This window comes from Vigna unguiculata, chromosome 7 (genome assembly GCF_004118075.2).
Source record: "Vigna unguiculata cultivar IT97K-499-35 chromosome 7, ASM411807v1, whole genome shotgun sequence".
Lineage (NCBI taxonomy): Eukaryota > Viridiplantae > Streptophyta > Magnoliopsida > Fabales > Fabaceae > Vigna > Vigna unguiculata.
Genome location: NC_040285.1, coordinates 37,174,792 through 37,189,373, shown reverse-complemented (window position 1 = coordinate 37,189,373; position 14,582 = coordinate 37,174,792). Strand labels below are relative to the sequence as shown.

General features: G+C 32.5%; 1 protein-coding gene across 1 annotated transcript; it reads right to left on the bottom strand.

The window, feature by feature from the left end:
* Positions 1–766: 766 nt before the first annotated feature.
* Positions 767–7,146, bottom strand: LOC114192077 (BTB/POZ domain-containing protein NPY2). Its single transcript, XM_028081651.1, has 5 exons — positions 6,447–7,146; positions 5,079–5,857; positions 3,494–3,563; positions 1,695–2,870; positions 767–1,538 (listed from the first exon to the last, which is right to left on the bottom strand). The coding sequence occupies exons 2-5, from the start codon at positions 5,138–5,140 to the stop codon at positions 972–974; spliced, it is 1,875 nt and encodes a 624-aa protein (XP_027937452.1). The 5' UTR covers positions 5,141–5,857; positions 6,447–7,146; the 3' UTR covers positions 767–971.
* Between the last annotated feature and the right edge of the window lie 7,436 nt (positions 7,147–14,582).

Below are 14,582 nucleotides of genomic sequence, written 5' to 3'. Positions count from 1 at the left end.
CGATTAATTAGTGCCGGATTACATTTAATTTTCAATGTTTGTGACGTGCATTTTAAAGCATGCTTCTGTGGATTTTAGGGGAATAGATTTGTTTCTTCTGATGTGTTGGATAAACAATGGATAGTTAAATTACAATTTCAGACCGCTCACCTAATGTAACTATGATTGATTTAACATAATTTATTATACTGTTCCATTTCAAAATTAAAGTTTTTTCTATTGCTTTATCATTATGATTTCTCAAAAATAAAGTCATTAAGACTAGTATGAAATCATTAAGATATTATCTCAATCAAACGAAGACATTTTGACACATTTTGGATTACACTCGCTAATTCCTTTCTTCCATACTGAAATAAATAAGAATGAATCTCTAAAGATTCCACAAGTGGACTTTAAATTATATGCAAGAACCACTGGTTTGACTTCAAACTAGAATAATGGAAAGCTTGCAGGTCCACAAAATGTTACTCAGATCCCCCCAAAACAATAGCTTTATTTTAAATACCAGACGAATCTACTTCTACTTGCACATCTTTTATAGCAGACTCAAAAGTTATTCAAATATTAGGTACGAAATAATAGACCATGAGGTCTTGTCAGTGTTTCAGCAAAAAACACATGGCAGTACCGATAACACTAGATTATTGTGGTAAGTGGTAAATATCCATTTATACCATCAGTTTCCTTCAAATAGTTACTAAGAAAAGAAGTGTGCGGTTGTAATCTTGGGATATTTCGATCTCAAGGAAGTGCGAAGTGCAGCTTAAAAACTATTGATGGGATAGATGTTTTGATTACATGATTTCCATTCTTCACAACTCTACTATTTTAAACTATATGTACTCTACTCAATATAGAAGATATAAACCACTAGTGTTGGAATCTTGTAATAGTGAACTAGTAATAATAAAAAGGAAGAAAGAAAAGAAACAATGATAGAAAAGCCAACAAAACGAACCAAACTACTCTCATGAAACTGAATGTCTCCTATTTCTAGAAGGAGTAGATTTGGCTTCTTCTGGGTTAGCAGAACTAATACTCTCTGAGGAGTCTGAGCCACTATTTTCCCCTTGACCCCCTTTGCTGGCCCAAAGCTTTATGAAAGACTTTTTTGACTTGAGCAACCCTTTCACCTTGCCAATGACAGCTTTGTCCATGCTGGGTTTGATATCTCCATCTTTGTCATTGTTTGCAACTCCATTGCTCAGCCTCAATGATGCAAGTTCCTTTCTTAATGCTTTCAGTTCCTCAGCTGTGGCCACAGCATCCAACTCATCTTCTGGGTTAGTTGTCCCTGACCTTGAGCTTCCATTGGATTCATTGTTCAAGTCTTTGATTCCTCTAGGTATGTCAGGAGTGCTAGTGCCGGATGATGCAGCAGTTCTTAACTGCTCAAAATATAGTACCTGCACAACTACACGCAATGGTAGTCTCTCGTTTTGCACTGCATGCAAGCATGCGTCAACTGATAGCTTTCTACAATCCATCAGCTTGCATATCCTCTTCTTTTCGCCTTTGCTGATCCCAGGATGCTCCTGTGGTGTTTAAAAATTTGAAGCAAGATAAAATAGAAGGGAATGAATTAGTTACCTCCTAATACAACTTAAAAAAGAGTGTAGTTAAAATATTACTGCATATTGAGCACATAAAATTTCTATATGAATGAAATAATTCTTTTTGAGAACAATTACCTTCAGATATGTATCAATAGCCCTGTAAAGGCCATCATGAGCTGGACGAGAGACGCTAGACACTAACTCAGCAAGATTAACAAAATCAGACAAAGGTAAGTTGGGATCTTTTGCAATTTCAGCAAGGTATCCGTCTATCAGTTTTGCAACCATCAGCTTGGAAGCATCTGATAAAATCCCCGGTTTTCTTATTCCCTCTAGTTCACCACCCGCAACTGATTCAATCTCGGCATTGTAATCTTTCGTAAAAAACTCTGTAACAATGTTTTTTACTATACTAACATCATACATTGTAGCATCCCCTTCTGGTGCTTGAATCAAAATATCACTTACAGAAGCCTCCTCCAGCTGCTGCCCAATTCTCTTTACCAGCTCTTCTTTAGTTTTATCTCCTGATTCTACAAAAATGGCAGCTTTCAACAACTTGAGTAAGAACCTACAAGGAACACTGCCTTTCTCAGTAGGCAACAACCACACAATAGTTTCAACTATTACACGATGCTTTGACACATCCCCACACTGGATCATACCCTTGCTGAAATTTGGCAATCTTCTGTAAGCATATGCTTTCAAAGCTTCACCAATTACTTCATTGGATTGAACTGCCTTGGATTTAATATTTGTAATCACAGACTTGTATAGATCAACTTCAAGCTCGCATAAATCTTCTACCCACCAGTCTTTTGGAACCAGTCTTGTTCTGAGCCCATTCTGGTTTGACTCAATCCCATTTTCCTCTGGAAGCTTCCTCCGGTTATAGGTGTAGGACCAGTCAACTTTGGATACATCAACACATGCCTTATTTGCAATGGAATCAACGCAATGGCTGACAACCTTTAGGTCCTCAACCAAAGGTAACATAGACTTTGATGTCTGAAGAAGGATGATTGAATCCTTCCAACTACGGAAAATGCTAGAGCTAAGGAAAACATCAATCTTGTAAACGAGGTTTCCTTTCTCAATGGTCTCATGCATTCCAAGATACTCTGCTGCACACCGAGTTGCTATTACATTGTAAGCATTGAGGGTAACAGTCATACCATAGCAAAACTTAGCACATATTTCAAAGGTAGTTGCACCACCGGGAATGTCAGAAATCTGAACTTCATCTAAATTTTCTTCGTTGTTGAGGGAGATCAATGTCTGTAAGTGTGAACTCTTTGAAAGGAGAGGAAACTACACATCAAAGGATTTGGTATATATCAGTAACATAAAATGAAAACTTGCATCCAAATCTACTTAACTGTTTATTTTGAAGTTGTAACTATTATGGCCAGTTTCCTCAGCGTCTACAGTGACTTTCAAGTAATAGTGGCCCAACCACATTCTTTGCAAATCTTAGAGAGTTTAAACTCATAACAAAAGAAACTAAAACTGTTGAATTCAGCCTTAGAAAGCGAATTTAACATAGGTCAGTAACAGCTCTTATAGGTTCAGCTCCCTATCATAGAGCTATGCAGACAAGTGGTTTACCAGTTGAGTTTTTTACTGTTTGCCCTTTAGGTACATGCTAAAGGAATAAAAAAAATGACCAATTTACTTAACAAAATAAGACCAAACCCCCCCTAAATATCTTCAAAATCCAAAACCCATAATGAACAAAAGCATTTTTCTGTTGTTTTATGTGTTCTACGGGAAATGAACATCGAAGAGTGAACCATCCTCATGATACAATGATATACTGGGAACATAATATCAAAGTATGAATTTTAGTCAATAATTGTCCAGAACTTGCCATAAACAATTGAAATTTCATACTTGTACAAATCATTAGATATGTTTACTGGGCTGAATCATACCTTATGCAAATAAAACTTGATGTCTCCTACACTAACAACAATATCTGACGCCAACTCACTTGCCACATACCTGCACATGAAATGCATCTTGAGAAATACTGTCTGAAGGTTGCATAAAATGGAAAAAAAATTCCAGAAAAGTATGGGGCCAGGTTAAAAAATGATTGAGAACCTGAGACTTTGAATTTTCTTTTTCTTGTATACTCTTTTTAAATGTATTTTTCAGCATCACAATTGGACTAAACAAACTCGGTTAATAATTTGATGTTCAAATTCCAGGCTCAATATGCGAAATCTTATTGTATGTAGCTTTTTCCATGTGCCATACTTATCATGTTAAAACCTTTGTTCATATGAAAAGGATATCCAACTAATATATAATGGCTTCTGAAAGCTCGTTTAAACACCACGAAACTTTTCAAATAGCTTCTTCCCAGAGCAATGGATTCAGCATGAAAGTTAATTGGCTTTTTCCAGGCTACTTTCCTACATACTTGAAGCTGTCACACAGCAAAAGATGCTGTGTGCAGTAGTTATTAGGATAAGTGACTCAGTGACTATTGTGTTCCAAATTTTGGTTGATTTGGATCAATATTGTTTCTAAAAGGGTATGTATGACAAGACTAAAGAAAGTGTGAAAATTATGTGGCCAATATATCATAAAATTAACATAATTTGCATATGACAATACCAAGAATACAATTTTAGAGGATATAGAAAATGCAAGTGGGTTATGTTTAGTTGTCATATAAAAGAATACCAATAATTTGAATAAATAATTGGATAAATTGTCCTATGCAGCAACAATGCACTTAACAAAACAGTAGTTATAGGAGTTAATGGAAAAAAATAAGATAAAAAGATAATTAAACCATCAAAGGAATGTATGAGTCCTAGCTAGGGCGGCCACCAAAGATGCCACAGGTCAATAGCTATCAAGTACAGGGCACGATTATTGTTGATGTGTGTAATATTTAATATTTATATTTATATTTAATAAGCTACATTTCCCAACATTATCTTTTTGCGTATTTTTTTTACTCATACCATGCATTATGAAAGCTAGAAACCATTTACAAGTTCGAATAGTAAGAGAGTAGTTGTTGTCCCAATTAAAAAAGGAAGAAGATATAGGAATGAAACTGAAAACATCTCCTCAATCACAGAAAAGCTCCTTGAAGAATGAAGTGTACGTACATAAATAGAAATCATGACAAATAGGAAGTGTCAAATTCTTACATAGTGTGTTGGATTAGATACATGGTTAGAAATAATCAATTTATTTTTCATAGTGGATGTAAAGTAATAAAATAATAGCCTCTACTTTTTCATGGTATCACCATGATTTTGTAGGGTAGAATTGATTCTTCTGTGTTATCCAAACACTATCAATTATCCACCTTCAAAAGCAAACTATAGGAGCTAAAGAAAGAACCTATTGGGAGAACGTGTATTACACTTAACAGGTTGTGTAAATTTATGCATATTTGTTAAAAAAAAAAGAGGAACGTCAACACATCAAGCAGTGTAATTCATCTCAGGAAAAAAACATCATGACACTGATAAAGAAAATACATAAACTCACCTAACATTGTTCCCATCAGTCTGAAAGGTATCAGGCTTGGATCCAAGCTTCATGAACTTCATCTTGACAGTATAAGATCTGCTTGCTCTCAGCTGAGGGCAACTCGATTGAAACAAGAGAAAAACAGATTTCACCACTATCAGTAGCTGATCTCTAAATCCAATAAATCATAGATAGCCCCAATAAACATCCCTACACATGTAGCAGACAAAATTTCCCCAGGAAAGAGAAGACAGGCTCAGGTCTGAGGGCCAACTCACACTAAGATTAATCCAAGGTTGTTTGTTGGCTTAAGAGAGAAAAGGAAGGTTTTAGAGCAGGAAGGTTAAATAGTGCAGAGTATGACCGAATCTTTACAGCAAACAAGGCAGAAGGTGAATGAATAATGAGAGAGATGAGAGAGTCCAATTTTTTAAGCAAAGGTTCTCTTAAATGGGAAGAGACTCCACCAAGAGATTGTTTCCTTGGTCGGCGGCAAAGCCCACGGAGCCCGGGCGCACCGAGTCAGCTCAGGGGACACAGCCAACAGAGTGTTAACACTAAACAATTATCAAACCAGAGACACAAATCTGACTCCACCTCACTTTCCCATATTTCTTTATCTTTCACTTTCTGTTTCTTTGTTTTTTAAAAGCCAATAAAGATTCACACCAACGACACCTCTAGTGCCCTTAAAGCTCCAAGTTCCAAATCCAGCATCAATTTATATATCTAAATCTATACTTGTAATGCTTTTTTTTTTCTCCTTTTTTATATGGTTGAAGTTTGAAAACCTGCAACTGAAAACAGCATCTCGGTATCAGTTGAAAAAACCACCAAAACTGTAGACAACAAGAATCTTTTGCCAAGTATGGAATAAATGAAGAAGATCACGAATATGGAGTTATTATAGTAATGAACAATCATACATCAGCTACTTGCAAGAATATATCATAAACAAACTTAGGCTGCTGAAATCTGAGGAATCCACCAGAATGTATCACAGATATCTAGTAAAATAATGAAGGCAAGATCATAACTTTATGCTGTTTGGTGCTGTGAAACTCTCAACCACACATGAAGAAATATGCCCCAGATCAACTTGCAAATCACAATGACAAGCACCAAACTTCACTCTCCGTGTAGTTCCCAACAACACCCAACGCCCCATTTTTTTTTTAAACCCATAATATATAGATAAACGAACAACACGCATTGCCAAAAAAAACCTCCAATATTCGCACCCCTTTTGTTAAATTTAGAGGAAAAAAATCAAATTTTTTTCTAGAGAAAAACGGTAAAAGAATATCGAACACAGCATAACCAGATACGAAGCTGAAGGTAACAAAAATAAAGGTAAAGCGAGAGAATGGTAAACCAAGATCTTACACCAGAATCACAGTGGCAAGAGACTCACGCACAGTGGGAGTTCAATAGAAGATGTACAAGACAAATGGTGCAGTGCAACAGGTGTTGTTGCTGTGCATGACAGTGTGTTTGTTTGTGTATGGAGTCAGGAGCACCAAACTGAGTTTCAAGTCCCAACTTTCAACACAGCCACGGAAGCCAGAAGCTGAAGGAGAAAACACACAAAAAAAAAGGAAAAAAGTAAAAAGAAAAAGAACAATCAAGCAGAGACTGAGGTGAAGCGGTTTCTTTTTCTCATGTGTAACTCAAAGTACAGAAAATGCCAAAGTGTTAAGAAACCAAGGTTGTGTTGTGTTGTGTCTAGCAGCCTTGAACATTGCCACTTTGTTACACTTTTCCTAATGCATTTTGGTCTTTGATTTGTGGTGAGAAAGTGTGTAGACACCATTCAATTTCTGGGGTGCAAGTTGCTGAGTTGTGCACGCCAAAACTGACACTTCAGCTTTCTCTTTTGCATCCCTTCAATAACGCGAACTTCTATACATACTATGCTCTAGTATGGTAGTATAGTAGTAAATGGACCTCTCATTAAATGGCTCAGTTCTGTTCATCTTCGCTTCTGCTGTGTTCTGATCAAAGTGTAGTGTGTAGCCAACTCAGTCCTAATCCTCCACCCTTTCATTTTCATCATCACTCACCTCTTTTTCCTTAGTGGACAGTTGGCATCGCCAACACTTATTTTTACTTTCTGCCTCAAAAAATATCACTACTACAATTTCCTTTTTTTTCTTCTTTTCATCTCTCCTTCTATCATTCTTCTTAGTCACTTTAAAACAATTCATCAAACACTTCAAACGCAACATTTTGAATTTGGAGCTTTAGGCAGGATTTAGTGACACCTGGTAAAAGTTTTATATTTTCTACTACATTAAAAATTATTGCAGAAAGAAAATATCCTCTATAAAATATTAAATTTATTTTTAATAAAACTTAAAACATTAAAAAGATGGAACGAATCAAATAGTTATTGATTTCTCTCCTTTTTTTTTACTTTATTTTTCTCTTAAGCTTTTTTCCTTCCTACCACACCAAACACGTGCTAAGCTGGAAAAAAAAATCAATTATGGTTATTTGATAAAAAAAATAGTTGTTTTTCAAGCATACCTTTTCAATTAAATATCACTTGATAAAACTAATTTCTTTTTTTCATTTTCAGTGTCATTGTGTTAAAAGAAATCGATCATGATTAATGTCAACGAGTAATATGTTATAATTTTTTTTGATATTTTATTTTAAATATCCATAAACTTTAAAAAAAGATTTCATTAAACATCAATTTTACTTATTTACAAAAATTATTAATTGTTATAATGATAAGTTTAAATATTAATTTATAAAATAAAAAAATATATATTTGGTTATAAAAATAGACATATTTGAATAAATAATTATAACTGAAATACTAATTAATTAAAGACTAATTAAAAACCAATTCTTTTAGTAGTAAAAATTTTAATAGTTAATGTTCAGTGATTAATTTCTTTTTGTAGTTAAATTTTATAAACAAATTTAGAGATCAATTATGGTTTTTTATTTATAATAGTGATTAGTAACCAATAATTTTTTTATTTTGTAATATTTTTTTGTAATGATATAATTAAATTAATAACATAGTGCATATTTGATTTCACTTTGAAAACACCCAAAATCAATTTACGCTAATAATATGTTTAGAGACACTCAAAATCAATTTTTAAAATCAATTATAGATGGAAAATTCACATCAAAGAAAAGCAATTCTTTTTAGCTTCTCCATCAGCCAAAATTTATTTTTCCACATTAAATAGAATCAATTTTCTTAAAATATTTCCAAACACACCTTTAATGTCAAATTAGTTCTTAAAATGTGATTTAATATCGACTTAAATGACAGAATATCCGCACAAAATAAAATGACAAAATATTCTCACAAAATTTAACAATGAAGAACAAATTGTCTACATTGTTGTATATTTATGACTAAATGTAAAAAAAAAAAAAGAATTTATTATTAAATTGATATGGACTTACACTTTAAGAACTTATTGTTGGTAAATATATAAATTCAAGATGATTGGACAAGATTAGAACTACGTGAGCTAATTAAAATAAATAAACAAGACTTAAAAAAATATAATATTTTGAGTATTAAATAGAAAAAAAATTATGAGAACTTAAATTTTAATTAAATCTTTAATTATGTTCTATAATTATTTGACATTTGAATATACGAAAATGTCTTATTTTTTGTTAGAAGTATCGAATAGAGATAAAGTCAATTTAGAATATATAAATAGGTCTAAACCTCACCTTATAAGTAAGTTTTATGAGATTGAGTTAGACCTACATTTTACTTCTTAATGTTGTATCAAAGTTGAGTTTGAGTGTAACCTAATAAAATTTGTTATTTGTTTGACCTAATATGTCACTCACTATCAAAGATTTGTTATTTGTTGGATCTATTGTACCACTCGTTGTTGAATCGTCATTAATGTCTAGTCCACGCTCAAGATTTATGTGTCTTGGTGTGAGGGACGTGTTGGAGATCCCACATTGACTAGAGTAAGGCGATTTCATAAGGTATATAAGTAGAAGCAAACCTCACATTACAAACATGTTTTTAGGAGTTGAGTTAAACTTAAAATTTCGACATGTCTTTAATGTGAGAAGAGTCTATCGGATATCTCACATCAACTAAAGATAAAGAAATTTCAAATATATAGTGGGTGCAAACTTTATTTTACAAGTCGATTTTACGATGTTGGATTATGTTTAAAGTTCACTTCAATTTAGGTCATGTATCCGTATTTTACATGTATATATATCTGATACTTTAAGATATTTTATAGATACTTATCAATGAAGTATCTAACCTATAAAGTAGTGTACTTTTATGACGATGATAATTTATAATTTTTTATTTTAACAACGTCTAATACATATAATTTTATTTTGGATTCACCCTGTATGAATCATATATTTATCATACTTTTAAGAATTGATGTAATTTTTGAAATACATATTTCAGATATCCTACCTTATTATTTTTAAAATAAACCTGACGACATATTATATACTACGTGTCGTATCCGCACGTTATAAAATTATTACATATGATTCGTGCATCATAACGTATTACATTCTAAAGTCGCGGATCCAAACACATAAAATTATGGTGCATTGCATTCTACACAATATTGTTCTACAATTTTCATAATTTTAGTCATGACTAAATTGCTAATAATATATAAGGAGGGGAATAACTTCTTAAACAATGATTTTTCGAGATTGAAACAAATTTAAATCAAAATTATACTATAATATCAAAAAACTGTTTCTCAAATCACTCTTTATTTTTTTTATCAACTAATAATTTCTCATTGAACTTGCAAAATTAACATTTAAAATATACTTCAACGCAAAGATAAATATGTTGATATACACACACATTGCATACTAGTTTATGGAATAAATCTATATGAAAATTATAATATGACATCGTAATCACTAGTTTTAAAACTCAAAAAAAAATGTACTAAAATTACTGTTAATATTTTAAATTGATTTTGAAAACTCGAGACAGTGTCCTATCGAAGTTGTGTAGTAGGCATTATGTGATTCTACATTGTAAATGCTTTAATTTATTTGTTCCCGAATGAACGGTACTATGCTAGACTTTCTGATACTGAGGCAGACAATATACAACAGATAACTTATAAATGAAGAAATAAGTGTCGAAAAAGTTGAATCAAAGTTTGATTGGTTTCAAAAAGTGAAGTCAATCTGGCAATAAACTTGAAGAAAACTGGTTGGTAGCAATTAATTAATGGTACAAAAAAGTTTGAAGTCCAATATTTACCTAATTTTGCAACACATTACAGTGACCTAGTTCAGAGGGTGTTGACCATATAAACACTACACTGCTAATAAAAATGTGTTCCATCCAACACAAATTAGCACATTGTATCACAGAAACAGTGAAGAATATATCATATTCCCATTTGAACACATCCCCATAATAGTGCTACTCTGCTGCATCTCACCTCACTCATCATGCACATGTTTAGGTCCCCCCCATTCCTTTTCTTCTTTTTCCCTAAACCCTTCAAAACTAAACTCCCTCTTACACATGTTGCTGACTGTATCACCACAAATTCTAAATATTCCTCACTCAAATCTTTTTTTAACTATATTCCTTCCTCCACACTTGATTCCCCCAACTTTCAGATTGTCCCCAATTTGTTCAAACTCACTGTATTCTCCTCAGAGATTCCCAATCAGATTAGTCAACGCCCACTGCATAGAGTGTTGGAATAGCATCCAATCTCATTTAGGATTAACAATTAAACGTTTACATTTAAAATTTTAAGACAAATTGTCTCAAAACTATCTTTTATTAACTTGTTAACTTTCGGATAAAATGGAGTAAAAGTGGTACAGCAGAACAAATTTTGTGGCTATATGTTAAACATTTTCACATTTGTTTAGAAAATGTTTCTTACACCCAATAAGTCCTCACATAGTTTAAAAGTCGAGATCAATAATTTAAATATTTTTTTCATTTTTTAAAATATTTTTTAAGAACAAAATTGTGACGATAGTCAAATAATACATCAGAAATCGGTGGTTGTTCCTGAAGATGTTTCGTGATAAGAAAATGTTACCTATGGTTTTTTTGCCAGAATCCGTTTCTCTTAGAATAATGTTTAGGCAAAACGAAGAAAGAAAAATAACTTGACAGTGATGGTTACCAAAAGCATGCATTTTGGGTAGAAAATGTGGATTCTATATCTACCTAAAGCATATTCTACGTGGTTTGTGTGGATCAGAGTATGAGTGAGAGAAAAGGGACAGCGTAATGATGATAGAGTGTGAGAACCCTGTCACGGTTTAATGCTGCAGATTTTGCGCATAATCTCTCAGATCTTGGCTACCATTGCTACTTCTTCTTCATTTCCTTTCACAATAATTAAACAGCGATTGCACTCAGAAACTCATCATGCACAAACTAACCACTTTAAGAAATTTGTACGGAAATTTAATTCACCCTTATACGTAGCAGACTTCACATGGCTTAAAAATAAGAACAAAGAATCATACCGTTAGGTAGACACATAATTATAGATGTTAAATATGTTGCCATTAAATCTGATCAATTAAACGTTATCAGGTACATATTAAATTCACTCCGGAAATGAATATTCAAAAGTGGAATTAATGAAACGCTCTTAATAAAAAGTTGGGCTACAAAATGTTTAATCATACGAACTTGTGCGATGAAATGATACTGCAATTATTATGTAATAGCGTCGCATTATTTTTACAAGCATGATTGCATGGTAGCATGCGTTCGTTATTTGTAGCTAGTAACGTGTTCCCACAAAGTAACATTACGTTTAAGTTGAAGCTTGGGAATCACTTTGACGAGTTTTAATGTAGTAAACAAAGAAATGGTTACTTTTGGAGTAAAAAATGTTTTAAAATTCTTCTCTTCATCACTTTAATCTGAAGAGAAAAACATGTGTAACGTGAGGGTGTGTGTGATTGATGGTACGGAGCACTGTATTGAGCTTAGCTTTAAGCGTAACCTCCATTATTTCTGTTGGTGACAGCAATAAGAAAACGAAAGTAGTGGTACGACATTAAAAACTGCAAATTCGTATGATGCTATCACAAACCATTTTTATCACGATTTATGGTAACGAGGTCCAGAATAATATATAAAATGGAAAAATAAAATTAGTGGCATTGAACCTATTCATTTAGTATGTAGGTATCAACTTTTGGACGAACAAAGGTATCAAGATTCAATGCACATGAAACAACCATACTTTCTCGTTTCCTCTCGGCCTATATTTTAGTACACAATAATGATATTTTAACTATTAAATTTTAAATTTTTATTCTTACAATATGAAATGTCATTTTCTAAGTAGAAGTGACAATTAGGATTTGGCCCATCAGACCGTCCCGTCAAAAAAATGCGGGTGGACCAAGATAGTGAGCCCGCAGACCCGCATTGGCCCGGCCCGCATAAGCCCGCAAGCTCGCATAAAATTTAGAAAAAAAAAATTAACTTGCACTTGTGTATATTAATTACTTTTTTTATGGATTCTTGCATTAACGTGTTTCAAATTCTTGTATAACTGGAGAAGACAAGTATTATGTATTTTTTAATGTGCTAAAATTTAAAGTATACATTGTGTATGTCATAGTGTGAATATGATAAAAATGTTGAATTATCAATTTATCATCAAATTTCCCAAAGTCTTTACTTAATTTTGTGAACTTCTTAAAGTTTCACAATTTTTAAAAATTGAAAGTTTTATCATAAAAAAAAAAAAAAAAAAAAACGGGTCAGCCTGCAAGCCCGCGGGCCAAGGGATATGCGGGACGAGCCCGTGTTTGCAGCCCGCATAAAGTGTGCGGAGCGGTGCGGGCCGGGTTGGCCCGCATTATCACCCCTACTTCTAAGTGGTTTTGAAATATTGAAAATGAAAAAATTGAAAACTAGTAAACCACTTAAAAAATACCATTTAAGATGATATAAGAGAAAATTGTCAAAATTTAGTAGTCAAAAAATCATTTTTCTTTGGTACATTGTGATCATATGCTCTCACTCTTTTCACCAAACATTATCATAATCTTAGCAAGTTTCAACTATTGTCCCCAAATATACAACTAAGTTTGTGAACATTTTTTATCCGAAAAACACCTCAAAACATTAAAAAAAATCTCAAACTTGCTCATCAAGAATATTTTTTAATAAAATAATCCTTCCAAAGGAAAAGAAAAGAAATGAATAAACAGTGAACACACATGAGAGGTAAAGAAGATCTGTGATTTGATTTCAAGTTCTTATTTTCTTAGCCTAAAATAATCAAGTTTATTCGCTGCATTTAAGGCTCTTTTATACACAACGGTTCTCTATTAATGTTGGTAGTTCTATTATTTAGAAGGAGCTTTGGATCATCACGTCAAATAAAAGAATATTATATTTAAGAAATAGGTAAAAAAAAAAAATGCATTTGTTTTAAACAATGTGTTTAAAATTATTTAAAAGAAAAGCATTTCGACAATAAGTACAAAGAAAGTTTAAAAAGTCGCTTTCACACTGCCCTTTTCAATAGTCAATAAATATACCTCAACGGGTTCAACCAGAGCAAGCTATAAAACAGAATTATAAATGAGACCTTTAAATTTAATTTCTTGAAGAGTATTTAATGCGTTTCAAAATTAAATGAAAGATGTTTGATATAAAAATTAAAATTAAAAAAAAAAAGTTGTGAATGTATTTCGTAATTAAATATCTGGAGGTGTTTTGGATATTAGGAAACATTAATTTCAGAATCTTTTATTAATTACTTTTGAAAGTTATTCACATTGTATTATGTTGTATGGTGAATGGAAATATATTTAAAAGAAAAGCTAAAAAATGTGGTATAACTAGCAGAATTGTACTTACATAACAAGAGTATATCATACATCTTGAACCCAACAAGGTCCAGTTTGGGCTTTCCGTTTTAATACGTGGGCTTGTTTACCCACTTTGTTTGATACGGGCCATCTTGTTACGACTGGAAGACAATTACTTTCCGTACTTCTTTCGGAATGACGAAAATAATTATACTTTTTCAGAAGATGTTAAGAAAATATGGATTATGTATATTTTAACTATGTTAAGTTTCACATTCCGAAATATTAAGGTTTTTGGAATAGTTTGCATAATTGATTGGTCGAAGTGAGTGAGTAATATTATTAAGAGAAAGTATTTACATGAAATAAAAGAAATGTTTAAGGATGTATTGGTGAGGTTATCCATTAAGATATATGTAATTAAAATAAGTTGGCATGATTGAATCGAATTGACCTAAACATTCTCGTATTATCAAAAGCAGAGCAGTGACACAAAGCCTTTCCACGTAAGGATGACGAACCCTAATAAATCTTATCGAATGGAAGAACAAGTTGATAAACTAAAAGAGTGTTATTTATGTGTATGATTGTTGAAAAGAGAAAAGGTCATTGGGTACATAAGACATAGCAAATGGCAATGAACCTAAGGTTTGAGACTTAGACTTCGTAAATCTATATTCAATCTTCTATTCCGATTCCTCT

What these genes read in the sequence shown, in the direction of transcription:
- LOC114192077 (XM_028081651.1), bottom strand. Translation starts at nt 5,140, where the DNA reads ATGAAGTTCATGAAGCTTGGATCCAAGCCTGATACCTTTCAGACTGAT. An exon ending in ACTGATGGGAACAATGTTAG is followed by an intron (nt 3,564 to 5,078) that starts GTGAGTTTATGT and finishes TTTCATGTGCAG; the next exon opens with GTATGTGGCAAGTGAGTTGG. An exon ending in CTATTGATACATATCTGAAG is followed by an intron (nt 1,539 to 1,694) that starts GTAATTGTTCTC and finishes TAAACACCACAG; the next exon opens with GAGCATCCTGGGATCAGCAA.